Genomic DNA, 21949 nt, shown 5'->3' on the forward strand with positions numbered 1-21949 from the left:
TTTAGTAAGCTACTAAAATGCTGCTTCAGACGTATCCTACCTGAACCAAGGATATAAATTCAAAATGCAGAAGCACCTATACTTTCTAACAACATGAGAGCCTGCCGTGTTTATTAGAAATAAGTGACTCAGAAATAACAGGTGCTGATTCTGCATAACTGTCTCTCTATTTGAAGAAATGTGTATCTCTTCCTGCCATTAACACTAAAACCATTTTTATGAGGTGCTTTGATACTAACTGATAGAGCACTTTTTATTTGGACTCACAGCTCTTACTTAAAAGCTACAACAAATGCATGCAAGCACAATATGAGATAAGAGGAACAATCACACAGAAGTTGGTGTCTTCTTCCCCACTCAGTCATTTGGTCAGTAAGATCACAACCTACTATCCTATGTATGATCTTAAAACATCTTATTTAACAAACAGCACACATGGGAAGTAATGTTTTATTTAATTATGTCTGGATTACCACATTAAAGCTTTATTTACAAGGTTTGAATTGAAAATTCAGAATAATTAATTATTACATATCCTTAACAATAAAATGTTAAGGATATAACAATAAGGATAAACATATAATATAATATAAACAATATCCTTAACAGTAAAGAAATATATCTGAAGCATGAAGAAGTAAAACAGTGCAGAAAGTGAGCCATGAACCTTGGGAAGTACCCTGAGTAACCTTGCTTAGCAAAGCCTCAGTCCTTAGCCAGCTGAGTTTTCTTCCTACTAAGCCTTGAAAAAAATAATTTTATATAGTCAGCTGTTGTGTTGGTTATCTGCTCTCACTAATGTCTCAGCTTGTGTTGCACTGAATTTATGATGCAGACAGAAATCTCATCAACAAATCTTTGAATCACAGAATCATGATGATTTGGTGATTTTTTTCTAAAGGAGCTGCCATATGGCCCAGTTGGAGTTTGGGACTCAGGCTAAGTGCTGTACACAAGGTGCACATAGCAGAGATGTCTTTAAAGACAATAAGGTGCAATGATGCCATGTTTAGCAACATTTCATATATATACTCGGCCTGTACTTTTGGCAGTGACATTATTTTCTGACATTTTCCTTATCTTTATCAAAGATACATTTCCTTACATTTATCAAAGCATAGTAGCACATTTATTTTGGGGGATCTGGCTTTACAACACCAGATAGGTACTTACTACATGGATGTCCTAGAACTTTCACTTCATCAATAGCCACATATCCAGAGTGACCTGAAGTAACCACTTCAAAAACAACCTGAGAAGCAGAAAGAGAATTTCAGTTAGCATCTTTGGAACACAGGGAATATAAAAATAGTTTTTGTCATGGAAAAATACATCAACTCTTTCAGTATGTTATGAACACCTGGAAAACAAAACACCATCATAAAACCCTTAAAACATGTTGCTCTTATCATTAAAATTAGCCATAACTTAAAATTACATTTTTTCATGTTTACATAATTTTTGGAGATTTGCAAGGAGGATCATATGTCACTCACAGTAGAAATAACCAATCTCTCCAACTGGTCATTTATTAGATAACTACTTTGGTCTACCAAAGGAGTGGTCTAAAAAATGCCTTAAGTATTAAGAGCAGTACTGTACTTTCAACTCTTTGTCTTGAAAAATGAACAGCTTTCATTTTAAAAATTACAATGTTGTAGTATACAGAGATTTCCAGGGTATCAGACACAAACATACCTATTTTCAGGAATGTATTTTTCATGCTTGTTAACTGTCCACCAATTGCAGTGAATTAAGCAAAGCAGATCCATTTGCCACGGTTTGTTTAATGGCTATAAATAGGTCACAAAATAAATGGACCATTCTCAACATCTGAGCTGAGTACACTCTAAAGTAAACCTCTCCAAAGTTTGGCAGCCTTAGCTTCGAACATCCCAAGAATGTTTATATGGAATAGAAGAAAATATGCCAGTAATGTTAGCAGGTACATTCCCATACCAATGCTCAAGAAGTGCATGCTTAAATCCAGGTAGTGATTTTTTTATTTTGTTAATATTTTACTTTTGCTTGGGAAGTTAACTCTAATTGCCTTGTGTAACTGATTTCAGGAATCACCCTGAGGAAGACAAAGTTTAGAAACCATTTTTCACACATATGCTGTACTTGACCGTGGAACAGATGCTCACACTATATACCACATCCCTTTACTGAATGATACAGAATGCAAATACGTTATGAGGATAACGTACAGCTCCATAATATATCACAATTTCCTGATGTTGAATAAACACTCTTAGAACACCAATTCTGATTTTAAAACCTTTCAGTGAGAAAAGCCTTCATGCCCTTCTGCCTCTGCCTTCTCCCTTGTTTTTCATTGCTCCACCTATGGACACCAACCTGTTCTCTCCCAAATTTCTTCTTCCTAACCTCTGTCCATTTCTCCCTCCCAGTCTCACTGGAATAAAATTGCTGTAAATATGGCCTTAAGCCCACATGGCTGAAAAGGAAAAAAAAAATACTTGCTCCATTCTAGTTCTGCCTCCTGTCTACACACAATTTCAACCTAAAGTGCCAGTGTTGCCACTACATGAATCATGCAGCAAGAAAGAAAACACAAGATGTCAATAAGCAAAGTCCAAATGCAGCCAAAGAAATATTTCAGAAACAAGTTCTACAAGAAAAAGGTTGCCTAGCTGGATTTCTAAATGCCAGATGGCACTCTACTGACTCTTGAAGTTGGTATTACTGATCCACAGCAACAGGCACAACAGGGTATGGATTTGGCTCCCAGCACTTAGTAGAACATCCAGGAGCAACACCATTCAAAATTTCAAAGGATCTCTTTCCTAAAAAGAAGATCTCCTGATAAAATTGGTCTTAACTATCTTGGGAAGAAGAACTTTTTAAAGAAGAGAAAGAGCAAAGACTCAAAGAATAACCTGCATTCAGAGACTGAAATAACTTTCTAACCATGATTATTGCCCTCATCTTCATAGCCTCGAAATGGAAATAGAGAGGTAATGTGCACTAAGTAACCCTAAGTTTTAACAGCAGTGCAAGACCCAAGAATGCAGCTCCTGCTTTCAGTCACTGAACCTGGAAAAAAGAGCAAGCATTTCTCTCTATTAAGAAATATGAAAAATTACACATTCTGCATTTGTGTTACATCTCTGAAAAAAAGTAATTATGCTGAGGGCCTCGAAAAAAAGACAGAGGCTGCTCCATCTCCTGAAGAGCTACCAAGCTATTTTAAAGTGAGAACACCTGAAAGACCAGAGGATGTGAGAGCCACAGCACAGCCTCAGAAACCTGCAGTTGAGGCAGGGATGTTCCAAACATGGTAGTGGAGAACTGGGAGCAGACAACCAGGTCTCAAATTATGGAAAAGTTTCCCAGGGAAATATGTAGCCACAAAGTAAGTCCCAGAGACAACTGAATCTAGGTGGTGTGCATGCAAAGACCTGTCTCTAAAAACACAGAGGGCTGGGGACAGTTAACTGATTTGTTTCCTGTATTCCCTAGTGACTTTGAGCTCTCTCTGTCAAGAAGAAAAATACATTAACAACTAACTTTCCGGGTTTTACTGAAATAGAACTTTAAAAAAAAAAAACCAAACAAAAAAACCCCCAAAAAACAAAAACCAACCCTCTCTTTCTCGTTTTACTGAAATAGAACTTAAAAAAAAAAAACCAAAAACCAACCCTCTCTTTCTTATGGAATACTCAGCATAAGAGCAGCTGCACAAAGTCATCTGAAAGGCCTATCTGATCCATGATCCCATCACTGCAGAGTAAAGTATTTTTTCAGGTTCTCGGCTTTCAGGCATGAGAAATTGTAAAAATATCCTGAGGAACTGGCACAAGCACACCTGTGGAGCAGCCAGCTAAACCAGTCAGAAGTTTTCTGCTAGAAATGCAGATAACTGGGTATGCAGGTACTGCCAGATAACAGGGACTTAACTATTTTTTTTAATGCTGCATAGGAGTGTCTTTTCTAAAGAACTACCTGACTTCCAGCAAGACCAATAATCTGAGCTTTAGAAAAGAAAACATTTTGCAATACCCCAGTAGATCACAAAAGAATTTCTATAATTCATAACAGAAGCTTAGCTACAGGTTCTCTGAGAGGCTTTAAGCACCTCAATATTGCTAGCTACTCACAGCTAAAAAAGCTTGTAGATTCCTATTCCTTTAGTTCATAGGCAGAAACGACAACCTTGAAACAACTGAATCAGAACTGCCAATGACAACAGCAGAGAAACTCAACAACTGATCTAAAACACCCTGCTGTATCTCTAGACAAAATACCAAAAATGTCATTCCACAAAAAAGCCAGGCAGCATATCAAGAAAATGCCAGTTGGACTTACAACTGAATTACAATTATTGACATTAAAGAGAGTATATTCCAAAGAAAAGTATTACAAATTGAAATACTGTCAGTTAAATGGTGTTTCCATGAAAAGCAATAGCCAAACTGGTATCAACTTTAATAACTGCAACTTTTAGTCTCTTCTGAAATGGAATATGCCACTTTAGAGACACTAAAGCCAATAGTGACATATTGTCAAAGACAGACACTGATTCATATATAGGAGGAAAAAATATGCACACATACAGACCAGTCAGAAGGGAGTGACAGCAGACCTGAGGAGAAGGACTTGAGGGTGTGCTAGATGAGAAGTTCAAAACAGCCCAGCCACATGCACTTGCAGCCCAGAAAGCCAACTGCATCCTGGGCTGGATCAAAACAGACATAGCCAAAAGGTCAAGGCAAGTGATTTTCCCCCGCTACTCCATTTCAGTGAGACCCCACCTGGAGTACTTTATCCAGCTCTGGGGCCCCCAGGAAGGGCACAAACCCTGTTGAAGGAAGTTCAGAGAAGAGCCACAAAGCTGGTCAGAGGGGTGGAGCACCTCCCCTATGAAGACAGCTGGGATTGTTCACCTGAAGAAGAGAAGTCTCCAGGGATCACAGAACGGTTTGGGTTGGAAGGGACCATAAAGGTCATCTAGTTCCAAACCCTTTGTCATGGGCAGGGACACCTTGCACTAGATCAGACTGCTCAGAGCCCCATTCAACTTGGCCTCATTATGGGATACCACAGTACAGGTGTACCTATACCAACATATAGGTACACCTGTAATGTGTATGGGTATAGATCACCATACTGGAAATCTTTCTATGGCCTTTCAGTACCTAAAAGGGACCTACAGGAAAGCTGGAAAGGGACTTTTGACAAAGGCACATAGTGATATGACATGGGGCAATGGCTTTGAACTGAAAGAGAACAGATTTAGATTAGATATTAGTAAGAAAATCTTTACTGGTTACTTAAGGGTGGTGAGACACTGGCATAGGTTTACCAGAGAAACTGAGCCCCACACCCTTGGCAGTGTTCAAATATAGGTTGGATGGGGCTTTGAGAAACCTGGTTTTATGGAAGGTGTCCCAGCCACAGCAGGAATTTGCAGCTAGATGATGTTTAAGGTCCCTTCCAACTTAAATCATTCTATGATTGTATGAACATGACAGTTTATTCCAAGTATAGTAATACAATCCCTCTTCTGTTCACAGGCTGTGAAATACTATCAATTGCTGTATACAAATTCAGTATTTTATTTGAATTGATGAATGAAGATTACAGACTCAAATGTCTGCTAACTAAGCATTCTCTCTTTTTAAATTAAAAAAAGTATTTTGATCCTATGCATTCCAGGTTTTTCAAAGTCCTAGTAAGAGTGCTACACACTGTGAGAGAGACATCTGAGAAACACTTCTGGTAGCCTTGAAAACGTTACATTAGGGGATGTCAAGAATCTTCACAAATCTGGATCAGTTTTCCTAGTAAATTTACTAGAAATGAAACCTAGAAACTTGTATCTCGCATCCAATTTTCTCCATAATTTTCCATTTGAAAAGTAGCCTGGCCTGTAAACGTTAACTTTTTTACTGTCACGTCCAAACTTTGCCTTTTCTCATGGCTGATGCAACACCTGCAGGCAATACAAAAGACTCCAGTCAAAACAGAGAAAACACTCCAGCAACATCAGACTGGGCGACCCTTGGATTTTTTGCCTATTATTCCACCACCTTATCAGTCCGGAAACAACTGGTTAAAACACGGAATTCATTTGCTCAGGAAAAACTGCTGAACACTGCCCTAAGAGCTGTTTTACACCACTCTCCCTGCAGCAGGCCTGCCAAACAGGAACCAGGGAAGCAGCTTAGCACTGCACTGTCCCTGATCCTCCCTGCTTCACTGAAGAGCAAAATTAGCTTTTCATTCCTGCCACTTCCCCTTGCTACATATGAACAAAGAAAGGGGGTCTGCTCACCAACATAAATGCTTACTGCTGAAAATGTGCGACTCAAGATAACTCGTTTGTTCCAAAGAACAATAGAAATAAACAGGTTTTGTTGCCACACAACCTCACTCTGTAAATTCCTGTCTTTGTTGCTGCAAAATTACAACACTTTCAGTCAAAAGGTGGATTGTACCTAATATAAACACTGTCCTTCACATGACTTAAAAATAGCACTTTGCAAAAACAAGAAAGAGACAGGAGTACTAAGAAAGCTGCTTTAACTCAGGCTGCAGCCCTGGTGCAGGCAGTGCTGCATCACACGCTGCGCTCTGCTCTACTGCACGGAGCACCTTTCTCCGACTGCACTGTACCAGGCACTGGGAACAGTTTCTCTCCAGAAAACTGGCTTGCACCCTGTGGGTTGAATTCTTCCCCCCTTTCTGACTCATGCTAGGACTACCTGCCTTATCACAACAGCAGCAACTGCTTTCTCATCAAAGCCATGTGAAGGGAGGTTCCTGACCTGGTCCTTCCCAGGCTCACAGAGTCCATCAGAGCTTATCGACAGGGGCCTGCTTAAATTGTGTTCAGGCCTCCCTGGCTGGGAATTTGCTCCATGTCATTTCCCTCCCCACCTCTCACTCCTACAGGACTACCACGTGGCCCTCACACCTGCACTCAAGCACATGAAACAACATTTTGGTGGCTGCTGCCAATCCGAAACCACAAAGAAACAAGCAAGCCAGCCTGAAAACTGAACTCCTGACATTAAGGCTTGTTAAATCTTATTATTCTCTTTCTGTTTTTAAACCAGTTGCTGTCTTGTATTTCTCTACTGAAGGCCCAAATGCTTTTCTGGTTTAGGAACAAGGGACAGGAGCAAATAACAGAGCCTTGTGTCTGTCACAAAAAATGCATGCCTCCATACTTGTGAACATTTTTAGACTGCTGGGGTTTTTTAAATTTAGGTATGTGGTTTGCCCTGGTGCATCTTTCTCAAAATAGTTATTCCCAAAGCACAAAAGTCAATGAAGAAGAGCTATTTAAGATGCCTGACACAGGTTGTTTTTCAAAATGCAATATGCATTTCAAAGTTTCTTTGGAGTTCAAAGCACAGTTCAGGAACTGTATGTGTGCAGTTGAAGGCAACACACACAACACATGAGAACATGAGCCTGACTTTTACTGCACAAGAAGCTTAATATTCTATCCTAGATGAGGATTTAAGTACACTGCATGATCCTAACTCCAAGCAAAACATGTACAAAGCAGGTTATGAAACAAATGTATGCTTAAGTCCAGATTTTAAAAGTTAGGTTTGATCTGCTGCTTCTTATTCCCCAAACTCCCAATTTACAGGGGAATGTGTCAGAATGGTGAAGGGTAAATCTCATCTCTGTGAAGTGATACCATATAACTCCTTTGTGTCCTTACTATAAAGGATGAGGAATTACTGCCAGGCTCTTACTCACTTTTTTCACTCCAGCTTCATAGGATTTTACATTTAAAGATGGTGCAGTGGCACAGACAGTTGTGTTACTATACTGGAAGCTATTTTTAATCCTTTCAATTCCATTTCTGGATTTTAAATCCACAGTGTTTCTTGTTTCATTTAATCAAGATTTGTTTCAGTTCACTGCTGCCATGACTGACTTCCAGCAAAGTACAAAGCAAATAATTCAAAATACAAAAACTGATAGGGAGATGGTGTGTGACTTGCAGTGGTGCTGTGCTAAATTGCTTGCTTGAAGGGTTAGAAGCAAGGAATACAATCCCATCACCAGACTCAACTCAGTAGCAGCTTTTGCATATTGTGATATTCCAAAACAGCAACACTTTTAAAATATAAAATTTATTTTAAATACTACTAATTGGTCTGAGAATTATTAACTAATCTGGGGAAAACAACCCTGAAACCACCAGATTCTACTCCTACTAAAAAATCCAAATGAGAAACCACCAAAACATTCAAGACAATAAAAACGCAAGCCAAAACATGCTGCCAGCCTCTCCTCACTAGAGGAGGAGCCTTTTCGTGACTTGTATCTCAAAGCATCAATTTTAGAGCCTCTCAGCCTACTGAGACTGCTCCCCAAGAATCTAAAAACAATCTTGCCACTTACCAGCAAAATCTATGTAATGTTCAATTCTCTTTTTCCATGTACATTCTAATTCTACTCCAGTTAGGAGGAGGCTGAAGGTCTTAGGAATTATGTGAAGCTTTGTTTTGTTTGCAGGCTGTCTCCAAAGGCACGATAAACTCCTTGATGCTCTTGCTTAAGATGCACCAAGTAGACAATAGCTCAGTAAAGCAAACAATTTCTCCTGGGCACAATGTTAAAAAGAGGAAGGCAATGCTTCCTCAGGGGAGCACTCCTAAAGTGATTTCATAAAACAGAAATAAGACTAGTACCTGCAGAAATACACCAGCTACTTCGAAACAAATAGCTCAGAGACCAGCAGGCACAGCAGAAAAGAACAAGCTGTGCTGATTATCTTGGACTCAGAGGGTGTTTGGCAGCTTGAACCCATGTTACTGCAAGCACACTGTTATCACTAACTGGACGGCAGTGCAGACATTCCCTAAAATCAACGGCAAATGTTAGGCAGTAGTACTTATAAGATCATTATTTATGGAATTAAATATATCCTTCATTGTCAGAGTGCTTGACAATTTAAATAATCAGCAAATAATCAACAATTAACGTTGTTACATGTTACAGGTTGCAATTGTGATTTGTGGTATGTACGTAGTACAGCTTACCTATGGTGTGCAACATACACAAGTAACTACCTGGCAGAAAGAAAAGGGTGCATTAAAAGAAATTAATTATTTAGTTCAAAGACTGTACTTCTAACAAGTCGATTCTAAATAGAAACCCAGCCTGAAAAATATTTACAAGCTGGGGCAACTGGTGCTCCAATAATAAACTACTGTTAATTATTAAATCTTTCGAACACTCTGCTTGTATGTGTTTGCAATACATGGTTTAAACCAATATGTCTTTAGAAGTTGGATTAAAATTCACTCCATACTACATAATCTGATTTGTAGTCAGCTGCCATTCAGCAGGACCTATTTTGCCTACATTTTCCAACAGCAAAACAGACACAACACACTGTTTGAAAAAATATTGAATTGTATAAATATTGTAACTCTGAAATGTTATATATAATTTTTTTTTCTCTGAGTTCTGTAGTACATTTTGGTTTTATTTGCATCTAGACATCTTGCAGGTGTTCTGCTAAGGGAATGGAATTACAAAATATTCACAGATGTGGATGGCTACACAGATTATGTGATTTAAAACACAACAAAGACAATCACACAATTACATTGCTTTGTCCCTTCACCTATTAATGTCATGTGTTCTCTTGGAGATTTCTTATATGAAGGCTGGTAGCTTCCCAATGAGTAAAGTTAAAAAGGGTTCCATCATTCCTTAAAAATCTTCTTAGGAGGTTTTTCTTAATAACATTCATTGAAGTCAGACAAACTCAAAGTCATTGGGAGGAAGTCTTGTATATTCTGAAGGTCTTGTGTGGAACACATGGATTTGTGCCAAAGGAGGTTGGAGTTTTGGACTCAAATGTATAGCAGCTCAAGAAACAGACTTGGTACTATGTTAGATACCTATCAGGCGAGTCCTGGGCCTTCCCCACTATTCCTGCAGTCACCTGAGCTGTCACCTAACTTGGAGCCATGCACTCAACAAGATCCATGCATACCCTCTCTCCTCTTCCTGCCCTTCTCCCAGCTGCCTGCAGCTAACTTCCTGTCTTCCCCCACAATGAACTCTGTGAAGAAAAAGCATGAAAACTGATGAAAGGAGCTCAGAAACAATGAAAAATTGCAGATGTCAGCACTCAAGCGAGGAAATTGCATCACAGATCTCCGAGAGAATGGAGGCAACCAAAAACAAAGACAATTAACTGCAAGCTCTTAAAATGGTGACAGCACTTCCTTGAGAATAAATGAGCTTATTTACAATGAAACCAGTGAAGCTACAGTATTTAACACTGCTTCCCTGCACTGCCATGGATATTAACATAGCATAAGATCTTTTGGCACATCAGCTAAATTGCAGTACCTAACCAGGTATTATTTCAGACCATATGCAGCTAATGCAAAGAAAATTACCTACTATACTCCACAGCGAAACAAAGATTATGCAAAAATGTCAACATTTCCAGCAGCAAGGAAAACACACGGAATCCATTACAGACAGGCTCAGGCATCTATTATACATCAGCTGATGCATGGTAATCTGCTAAACTGCAGTACCTCATCCAAGCATGTAAGGGTCCACCTACAAATAAGGGCGAATGATCCAGACGGCAGGTCTTGAGGAAAAAGAGGATGGGAAAGGTTATCCTTCTGTTTATTTGGCCAAATACTGTATGTATCATACTGTCAGAAATCTGACACAGATTATTACTAGTAACATTAGTAATAACATTTGAAACTGAAAGAGGTTTTGTGTATTTTTAAGATTCTGGTAATTTACCCTAAAATTAATAGTCAGAGTAAAAGCTTCTTCTACTAAAATTACCCTGTCCACATCAGCCTTTTGATTCAGAGCTAGAGTGAGACTTTGAAGCAAAACCCTCTTTCTTTACTCACTGCTGATTCCAGAGCAGTTCTGTGGCATAAAAACCACACTCCTTTCAGAAGACAGAAAACTGGAAGCTCCTCTACTAAGTCACTATACAGATGGGGACATTTCAGACTTGGGCGTAAGTGACATAGTCACACACACAGTATTCAGTACTCCTGAACCACCCACCATGTTTACAAAACATTCCAGTAAACTCCACATTATAAACCATTGAGTTATACCCAATGCCAGCCACAAAATTGTCTGTGGGATGCTCTATCCTCTCCTCCCACCATCCACTGAGGCTAAAAACAAAGACTGGTCCTCAATGTTTCAGTCAAGACAGGCTTTATTGGCAGCCCTGGAAGGCATTCTCAACACCAGCATCAAATTGGTAACATGAGGTCTTGATGTGACATCAGAGAATCATGGAAGTGTCCTGAGCTGGAAGAGACACTTCAAGATTATGGAGACCAACTCTCTGCTCCTCACAGGACTACCTTAAACCAAACCAATTGAGAGAGAGCATCATCTAAACACTACTTGAACTCCAACAGGCAACAAAATACACAATGTCCTTCCACTCTGACAGATGTACAATTAAACCAAGCTTGGACTTTGTGATCAAGATACAGCCTTATGCTCCAGAGATAGGTATCACAGCTTCTCTTACACACCTGAAGTGAACCTCAGCCCTGCCAATATGCCTGCCCTTCTCAAAAAGGCACAAGAGTATCACCTCATCGAGCCCACAGACAATTATAAAAGATCCACATCATGAAGTTTGCTGCATAAGCTTTCCCTGAATAACCTCCAGGAAGCCCTGACAATGCAGTTGCAGCAATTCCTAGGAATCTTGGGGAGTACACTGGATACAAATGCAGACCCAGCCTAGGAACACACTATCAGAGGCAGAAGAAATGAGTAAGTGGGCTATTTTGGGTCTGTAAGTACTGCATCCACTGCCAGGCATCCCACATTCCAAGAATAAAATGTTCCTGGCCCTCCAGACTCACCTTTTGGACTAGAACTTTCTGTTTCATTGTGGGTGAAACAATCATAGGGAAAAGATTCCAGAAAGTTTTTCAGCTTTTTTTTTCCTCCTTAAAAGCAAAAGGGTTCAAACCAGACCGACTGAGCTCACTTGAGACATCCTCACAAATCAGATGCTGCAGCCACAGAAAGGAGCCCACTGCAGCCTCCCAGAGCACCTGCAGTGGACACTGCCAAACTCTTCATTAGAAGATGATGGGGCAACAAATACTAGGTTACCTGAAAAAGCAAATGCAGGAACTGCAAACAAGACTCTGCCACATGTGACACTAGTACCTGAGGCACTGCTGTAGGAATTAGGGAGTCCCACCCTGGAACAGCATGGTGGAAGAGCAACACTGAACCTCCTAGGGAGGTCTACAGTCAAGGAACTTGACATCTTTGGGATTGCTTTTCTTCAGAAAGCTTCAAACCATAAGTATGCTGACAATATTCAGTACAGTACAAACAAAACACAATTCAAACTTTCCAAACTTCAAGTGAAGATGGAGGAGCCTCAGTAACACCTCCATGCTATTGGTCTGTTTTCATTTTAAACTAAGTTACTTGTTTGCAGAGACAGATTGTATTTTCACAGGAAGAAGGAGGAAAAACATTGAACTACTACAGAACAGTAAGTAACTGTATAATCTAAACCTTCCTACAGAAAAGCAGCATCCTAAGGGACTGTCAAGTGAAAATCCCCTGAATCTTTAGGATGCACTCAAAATCCCATTCCTATGACAGCTACTATTATATTTATGTTTACTACTGGACAAATGGATATTGCATTCGGAGTTAAGTCTTGAACTGATGTTTCAAAGGATTCTGCTGGCTCTAAAGCAACAAGTATTGCTGATCTAAATCAAACTTGAAGACTATAGTGTAATAAAATCTATTGGCAATCAATTCCAGCATCCCTATTGAACTGAAAGAATGAGTGAATTTATTAAAAAGAAACAGTTAATTGACTGAAATCAATGGCAAAATTTCTAGATTTTTTTCAGCGTAATTAGTTCATCCACCTTTAGAGCATGTGTGCATTTCACACACTTCTATAAATATACATAAACATATAAACACAGCCATATGTATGTAAAAACAAACATTTAACATCATGTACAAAAACGTGAGTAAGATGATGATCAACTAGAAAAACAAAGTTATTTTGATTTAAAGTTAAAATGAGGATTAAGAACCAAATGGCTATTATGAGAAACAAAACTCCATAAAAAGTAAGACATACCTGATAAAAATTGGGCCAGAAAGTACTAATTGCCAGTTCTGCTCTGCTCCAAGTGGCAGTGATAGATGTATTCCAGACTGGGTTACCAATAGGACCATCATTAACCTTCACATATACATTCAAAGTGCCAGGGCTAGCTCCACTCTTGCTTGAAACATAATAGTGAAAATCAATACAATGTGTATCATTTTCTTTCAGGTGGGGCATCAGGAGGTGAGCTTTCTGTCCTGAAAATCTTCCAGATGTATTCACCAACATGAAAGAACCTGCAAAAACAAAGTGACTGATTCAATTTCTTCTTATTTTTTTCTCTTCTTAATATGGTAACTTAATATCTGTAACTAAAGCATAATTTAATAATAATAATTCAACAATAATAATTCAACCATTTTTCTTTGCTTCTACTAACATAAGAGTAATATGTATTTGGTAAGTATTTGATCTCAAATTTATTTTGCAGAATCACAGAATTCTTTTTTAAAGCTGGTAAATATTACAATCTTGATTCTACAGCTGGGGAAGGAAAGAGACAAAAAGCCCCCAACACAGAAGCAACCTGCAGTGCAATAAACCTAGAGATGGCGGTACAGAATCAACTGTAGGTGTCAACTATGTGAGTGCTTCTACATGCATGGTCCCTGCTGGCTTTGCCTAGCAAGGTTGTGGTAGTAGGGAAGTATTGGAACCCAGGACATTCCTCTGACTGCTCTGGATGGCTTGAGACTCTGGCACAGGGCTCAGAGACCATGGCACAGAGGCAAAAACACCTGTACCTTTGATTTTAACCCATGGAAACAATTACCAGCTTTTTATGAAGTTTTACAAGCCATGAGAGTTAGAGTAGAATGATAGTTATTTGTCACAGGGTGAAAAAGTAGAATTTTGGATTTTTAGAATGGGGGTTCAAGAGCCAAGATGGAGGCATTTGGGCATGTCATGTCCTTTCTTCTCCTCCTTCTTGTCCTCTATCTTCCGCTGTGACGGTCACACTTCTTGATTGGTTTAGAGTAGAGACAGACTGTCTAACACACAATAGGTACTGGAAAATTATTATAAATAAAGTATACATAGTTCTTCCTATAAAATGTTAACATCGCCCCAAGGACAGTGAGTGTGCCACAAACCAACCTGCCAGACACACCTTAGCAGATGACAAAGAATGTATTAGATAAGAGAAAATAAACAACCTTGAAAACCAGAGCCGATGAATCTTAACTTCTTTGGCTGCGGGGCTGGGAAAAAAAGAGACTTTCTACTACATCGGGGTCACCTCAACCTGAGAGGAGAGCTACAGGAGTGGCTTCTTGTGAGAAACTTCCCCACATGTCCTACAGAGCCAGTGCCAGTCAGCTCCAAGACAACCAGCCACACTGCTGGCCAAAGCCGAGCCCATCAGTGATGGTCGTAGAGCCTTTGGGATAATGTAGTTATAAAGAGCAGGAAGAAGAGAAAACTTCAAAATTGTAGCTGAAGAGAGGACTGAGAAAATGTGAGAGACACAGCCCTGCAGACCGCAAGGTCAGTGCAGGAGCAAGGGGAGGAGGTGCTCCAGGCACTGGAGCTGAGATTCCCCAGCAGCCCAGGTGCAGAGCACCATGAGCCAGGCTGGCCCTGCAGCCCATGGAGTCCACAGATGGATCGCCTGCAGCAGCCTGGGGAGGGCCCCACACCAGATCAGCCAGACGGTCAAAGGAGGCTGAGACCTTGTGGGAAGCCCACGCTGCAGCAGGTTACTGGCAGGACTCGTGACCTGGTGTGGGACCCACACTGGAGCAATCTGTGCCTGCAGGACTGCATCCTGTGGGAAGGGACCTCATGCCAGAGCAGGAGAAGACTGCAAGGAGTCCTGTTCTTGATGAGGAAGTAGTGGCAGGGACAACATGTGATGAACTGACCTATTTCCTGCCCCTCTGCACTGCTGGGAGGGAGGAGAGAAAGAAAATTCCGGAGTGAAGTTGAGACCAGGATGAAGGGGAGCACACTTGGTGTCCAGCCGGGGTCAATCCACCACAACAGTTGCAATGACATTTAAGAGAATTTTATGTGTTCGGATGGTTGGATGCAGTATGTTATGCAGACAGTTTAAAATGTACTCAATTCCTTAGCCTTCCTCTAGCTAATCACAAGTTATCTACTGGACTAAGTGTGACAATTGTCTCCTGCCCGCAAAAGGTGAAAAAAGAATGAACAAATGCAAATACAAGGAAACCAGTAAGCTTTACAGGTTAAAGAAAAAATGCTGGGGTTGAATTTTATATTATGGTTACAACTTAAAACAGCAAATGACAAGAAATGTAAAAGTATTCAAATTAAATCACATTCAAACAACTCTCACATGAGCATCTAGTCAAGTCATACTCTATTTTTTAGTGCCTATTAATGTGTTCCATTGAAGTGTACCTTCAAAATAATCATGCCTGAAAACATCTCTACAATCTTTCAAATTCCTTAGTTAAGAAAAATGCAACATGATTTCTGAGACATTCATATTTCTGGGTTGAAAAAAACAAAAACGAAAGAATTCTATTAACAGATAACTTACGATATCATAGAAGGAAATAAAATTCAATATCTACTTTGGAAAGAAAACATATCAATAAAATGTATGAGATAATTTAAACTCTGCATTTTTCATAAGTCCAGAAATGGATATGTTATGGTTCCCTGCTACAAATGCACAGCTAAGTGTTCTTAGAAAAATGTTAAGTACACACACACTTGTCACATAGTTATTAGAAACCAAGTTTTAATTTTTTTTTTCTTACTTTGATGGGTGACAATACCTTCTAATGAGATGCAAGTCATTTACTGAAATGGAATGCTGGAGAACCTTTGTCCAGACTGCACCTCTATGTTAAACAGGTTTAACTATTCAATAATAGTAGTTTTGCAGTTGAATTTAAATTATTTACCAAGTATAATTTCCTTTCTAGACAAGTTCATAAAATTCACAAAAATGGAATTTACTTTTAATACAAAGGAGTATAAATATTTTACTTCCTAAAAGGCATTACTCTGTCTTTAGCTCATAGTCTGTTACTATAATATATTGGGAAAATCCTTATTCATTAGTAACATAAACAGAAGTCACTGAATATGCTTTTTTCTCTTAAAAAAGGCAGGAAAGAAATTAATATTCCTTCCATCAATTAGTACTTGCTCTGCTATTCAATTAATTTATTTACATTTAAAATATAAACCCCCTAAATAGGTATAATTTGCTAAGTCATAAGAGCAATACTTAAAGCATTTATGAATTCACTAAAAATTAACTGGGAAGATTTTTTACACGGAAACTATCAATCCAACAAACAAACAGCAAAAATCCCCACAGCAAACTTTCTGACAGTGGATCAGCACTCCAGAACAGCTTCTCATATACTGGGGCACATAAGAAATACATATTAAAAATAACTGAAATGATACACTGGTATAGCTACAAGGAAACAGTTATCTGCCAGAACTGAAGGATTCAACAAGAAAACATGTAAAGTTATAATCAACTGAGTACTCACTCCTAAGAAGAAATATCAAGTGCATGTCTTACTATAAATACACTCATTTTATCACACTTACTTAATTTCTCTAAGTGTACTTCCATGTTTAAACACATGGATGATGATAATTTCCTCAGCCAAAAAGTTTAAATGGGATTTACCTGGGTTTAGTCTTTATGGCTATTATGTCAAGGCACTACATGCAATGTAGTAAAACCTAATGGTGCTCATCATTCATTAAATTCAGGCTTCTTAAGTCCACAACCCTGCTGAATCACATGTATTTCATCATTATAGCTAAGGAGTTTAAATCAACAAAGCGGTGCTTTTCCTGAAGTCACTGTTGCTGTTTACAATTTCTAACTGAAAAATGGTTCAGCAGTAATTCAGTAGGTATTTGTCATATGTGTAAATATTAATTCTAAAAAGATGCAATACTTGGAAAAGTATGGATTTGCTCCAGAGTAAATGGGCAATTAAATATTCTGGCCATTTCATCAGCATAAATCAACATTTTCTGTGAAATACTGGACACAAAAAGATGGTCAAAAGACAGAGTGGCAGAACTTAAAAAAAAAAGTTGAAAAAAGAAAATCTGACAAAAGCAACAGGAATTACATAAGAGATTTTCCAATCATTTCTGCAAGTTTTCCCCATGTCACCTCACCTTGTTAAGAGATCCTTTTTATACTGGGAATCCCAAACACAATGAAATTGAATGCAGTATCATTTTTCATGCATAAAAAAATGTGACTAGTGAGCAGAAAAAGTTACTTTGTTAATTTTTCACCCGTCTTATAAATGGTTGAGGACAAATAATTAGTCTTCCTAATAAATATTTTTTGAAAAGAGTACTGGTATTTGACTTTTTTAGACATGGCTATTGGTTGATTTTGACTTTCAATGTTTGAAAAATGTGCCAAATAATGGAGAGCAAAAAGTCTTATTTTGATACACAGATATCCTGTGTACTACTTCATTAACAAAACACCCTTGCAGTGCAGACAGGTCTCATAAATGCTGTGACTGGGCAGTTCATAGAAAGGCTTGGATTGGAAGGTATATACAAAAGGTTACTCTTTTTTTTTAGCAAAACAGGATTCCCTAAATGCCAGCCAAGCCTATAGCCATCACTCACAAGAGATTGTGACTATCAGATTGCCCAAAACTGTGGAACTGTTCAAGAGACTGAAACTGCTGTGCACAAGCAGATGAATTGTGAGGCTCAAGCATAATGAGTACCACTTTCAGACAAGGCAACTCAATAAAAGTGTTCTTTTATTTACTGTATTCCATAAACAAGCATGTATACAGGCCAACTCAGAAGTATTGCAGAAAGCAAAGGACCTGAATTTAGGAACAGTCCACCTTGCACTTTAACTCCCAATGCTTGCAAACAAAACAGGTTTTCTCTTGAATACTTGTTCTTACTATTTACTAATATTAGAGAAAAAGGAAAATACATTTTCAGGTAACATTTGAAAACTACAGGGCTGCCATAACTCTCAAAGCACGACTAGCACTACCTAAAGAAGCTGGAACTTTAATTCAAATGCACCACTTCCAGACATCACTCAGCAGGTGTACACGAACACCAGAGACACCAGCACCCCGAAGTGGCATAATGAGGTGTCCCAAAATACAGCAGCTGAGAGTCCTCCCTTCAGTGCCTCAGCTAACACACATCAGTTCTGCTCATTAACTTACAAACCATTACTGTCTCCAAGTGAATTTTAAGTCTTCTTTTGAGCAGTATTTACTCAAATTTAACATGGTAATTTCAATCATTATTTATTACCCATCCTAAAAACATCATTAATCTCAACTTTCAAGCTGTTTATCTTCCAAATTTGCAACTGTTCAAACTCTTGGAAAAAATCCATTAAGAATCCACCATAAGTCCTGTGTATTTTTTAAAAAGATCAATTCACTTCTACCCATAATGCCAGCTTTGTTTTAGCTGAACAATTAGTAAGACTAATAAGCCTTATAATTCTTTCACTAAATTATATTCTTAAAATTCTTCCTTATCTCATATGCACAGACACATCTCCTACAACTTTGTTAGAAATTGCTTCGATCAAGCTTGGACATAAAATCATGTATTCCTGAATCCTGTACTTTTGCAGCTCCTTTTCCAATAGCCAGAATATAAAAACCAAACCCTGCTTTCTGATGAATGCTGTTTGTTTATTCAAGCCTTTTCAATAATTATTGATTTTGACTACTCATCCCATTTATCTGTTTTCTTCATGACTACTCTAGGTTTTCAAACACTGTACTGATATTCTGAAGGCTACTTCTTGCATAACTAATACTATCTCTGCAAAAAAGCATGCAACGTATAGCAGGGACACAAAGTCCACAAGCTATTAGTGAAAACAACTGTGTGTGTATAAATTCTGAGAGAGTTGTCTCAAGTTTCAAATTCAGCTTCTGAAACAACCATTGCATTTTAAGAAAAACAGAAATCAAAATAAGACAAGACTTGAGGACAGGTAGACCCAAGCTTTAAAACACAAAGAATTACAGCAGCATCTCCCTGGGTCTGGAACATGCTCTGGGTTAAGTATTACAAAGCAGGCAGTATTTGAAACACTTACCTAACATTAATTGAAAGTAATTAAAATTAGAGGACAATCTGGATCTTTCCAGAGTCCTAGTATCATGGAATCATTTATGTTGGAAAAAGACTCGACTACTCTTGATATGGAACAAAGTTAATGCTTGGTTTGTATAAAACCTTCTGAAGGGCAGGGAAAAAGGATTCCAATGGAACTGCAATTCCACTCATTTACACAACTGGAAAGTTTTCGGTTGGGTTAGTTTGTTTATAGCAGGAAACCTGACTTGCCTGAATAAAGGAAATGCATCTAACAAATTAATTTGCCTTCTGTTTCATAAGGAAGGTTGAAGGTCAAGTGTGGTGTGGACTAGGAAATCTCTAAGGAATCCTGCTACTCCTCTTGTCCCTGGAGAGCCACCTTTGATGCCGCCCAGGCCTGAGGCAATGGAGCAGTAGCACCAGAGGGGGAAGATTTCCTTCCCAGCCCCAGTCACTCAGAAAACCACATCAGCCAAAGTGTACAACTGCTGGGAGGGTTTTTCACTTTTAAAGGAACTGTGCTCCTTTTGGGTTTCAAAGAGGTAAATAAGTGTGGTGCAAGGCAATGTTCTTTTTTCATTTCTGTCATCCCACATTTGGTCTATCCTAATACACTCTGCAGCTTCACCAGTATCTTCTACAGCCAGTGGGAATTGTGCCACAAACCTGAGAACTGATTTCTAAAGCATGAAAAAAAAGCTTCCCCAGCAAGGTATGCAAAGTTTTCTTCAAATTCTCTCAAGAGTCCTCTTGATGCAGTCAGCTGGATTTCTCTAAAGGTGACCTAATGTATTTCACCAGCTATAACATTTTTCAACTTTTATGCTATGACTGGATTTCAAACATGCCAGAGCTTTGAGACAGATCTGTCTGCACTTTTTCTTTAAAGTGAACACACCAAAAAATACCAAAAGGGCTTGAAAGAAATGATGTTTTATTAGAATATAAACTTGAAAAACTGTCTTCTTTCTGAAAACCCAGATTCTTTTGAGAGAGAGGTAAAATACAGCCATTTGAAAACAAATATATTTTCTTCCCAAGTACATCTTTGCAACAAGGGCCCATTTCCTCCAGACCTGCTTGGCACACTAGCAATCTTCAATAGCCATTATGAATTCAACAAACTCTACTTGTTCTCCTCTGGGTTAACAGAAAAATCTTCTGTCTTCTCATCATGTCTGGACTAGTTTTGTGTTTCTTCCCCATTACGCTAAGAAAACTTTCCAAGTGTGAGCCCTCCAGTTAGCATATCTATTACTGCCTATCCTTTCATTCCCTGGAAAAGCTTCTCGCATGGCCACATACTCTCAGAGAAGAAATCCTTTTCTCCCCTTCTGAGAACTTACCCTAACCAAAAAGCATGCAGTTACCAACCATGGACTTTACCACAGCACATAAAAAATGATTATAAAGGACACCTGGAACCACTCATTGTCACACACAGAATGACAGTATGCACATGAAGAATTTTTTGCCATGTCCCTTCTGCTCTAAAGGAAATGAGACAAAGTTTTGAACGTCACAAACAGAATAGAACTTGTTCAGCACAAAAGCTCTCTCCCTGCCTCAGAGGCTACATTCACAGATGTTTCCTTGCCTTGTTTGTTCCTAATGGGGCACAGCTCCACTGGTTGATTGTTTAGCCTGTGTACCTGCATTGAGATTGGAAGAGGTCTGCTAGGCACATCTGCTAGATCTACCCTGAACAAAAAGTAAGGGAAGTCAAAATACAGGATGCAGTACATAAAGGATTAAAGGGTATGGACAGAAATAGCAACAATCAACATTGTAACAGACAAATGGGCCTTGCTTAAAAAAAAAAAAAGCAAACCCTTAGGTGTACAGCTGAAGGAGACTGCAACTATTGCTGAAACCTCAGCAGCTGCAGATCTAAGACTTCTATGAAGTGCTGACCATAGTAAGTGAATTGATTAGAACAGCATAAAAGAACACATCAAATTTATTAAAAACTGATTAACTGAAACAACTGTTAATGAAGAAGTCCTAGTAAACAGGGATGAGGTTCTCCTAGCTTGATTTTTTGTATCACTGTTAAACTAGGTGCTGTTTAATTTCCTTAACAAGGATGTAAGAACAGCTGTAAACCTGTTTTTGGGAAAAAATGAAATCATTACAGTTCCACATCTCCAGATCCAGCTGTTGGTGTTCCCAGCACAGGCAGGCAGACATACAGGGAGAGAGAGAAGGAGAGAGAGATGGCCTGACAGATCAAATACAGACAGGAAAACAGTGCCTTTATCAGCATCCCTGTGAGCAATGAGCACTCACACTTAAAGCACTGACAGCCCTGCCCTTCCTTCTCTGCAGCCCAGGGGAATCTCACCCTGCTAGAGGAACCCACACCCTGCTCCTCCCCAGGCTCAGGCCCCACACACCCAAAGGTCCCTGACTTTCCTAGTCCCACAGCAGTTCCTGGCACTCAAATCTCTTCTCCCACTCTCTGGTTAGCTTGAAGTTTATGAGCACTCACACATACACTGTGAGATGGTAGAAACAGGGTTTAGTAAGAACACAGGATAGATCACAGTAATCAAGCATCAGGCAGAGTCTCAGCAGCATATTGAGCAGTCAGATACACAAGATGAGACTCATTTATCCCTCTGTTTCTCCCATATTTGCTCCTTCCCAATCCAACTTGACTCCTGCCATTGGTCCCCACGTTAACAGCTGCACATGTAG

General features: G+C 39.1%; 1 protein-coding gene across 13 annotated transcripts in view; it reads right to left on the minus strand.

Annotated features, from left to right (window-relative positions):
• The window catches only part of PTPRM (protein tyrosine phosphatase receptor type M), a 444086-nt gene that overhangs the window by 294369 nt on the left and 127768 nt on the right, over nucleotides 1-21949 (minus strand). For all 13 annotated transcript variants that reach the window (XM_039706015.1, XM_039706013.1, XM_039706011.1 and 10 more), the window contains 2 exons: nucleotides 13148-13413; nucleotides 1174-1252 (listed from right to left, as the gene is read on the minus strand). In XM_039706015.1, coding sequence (XP_039561949.1) covers nucleotides 1174-1252; nucleotides 13148-13413 — 345 coding nt within the window. The remainder of the gene's footprint in view (nucleotides 1-1173; nucleotides 1253-13147; nucleotides 13414-21949) is intronic.

Source organism: Passer montanus, unplaced genomic scaffold (genome assembly GCF_014805655.1).
Source record: "Passer montanus isolate IOZ18808 unplaced genomic scaffold, ASM1480565v1 scaffold19, whole genome shotgun sequence".
Lineage (NCBI taxonomy): Eukaryota > Metazoa > Chordata > Aves > Passeriformes > Passeridae > Passer > Passer montanus.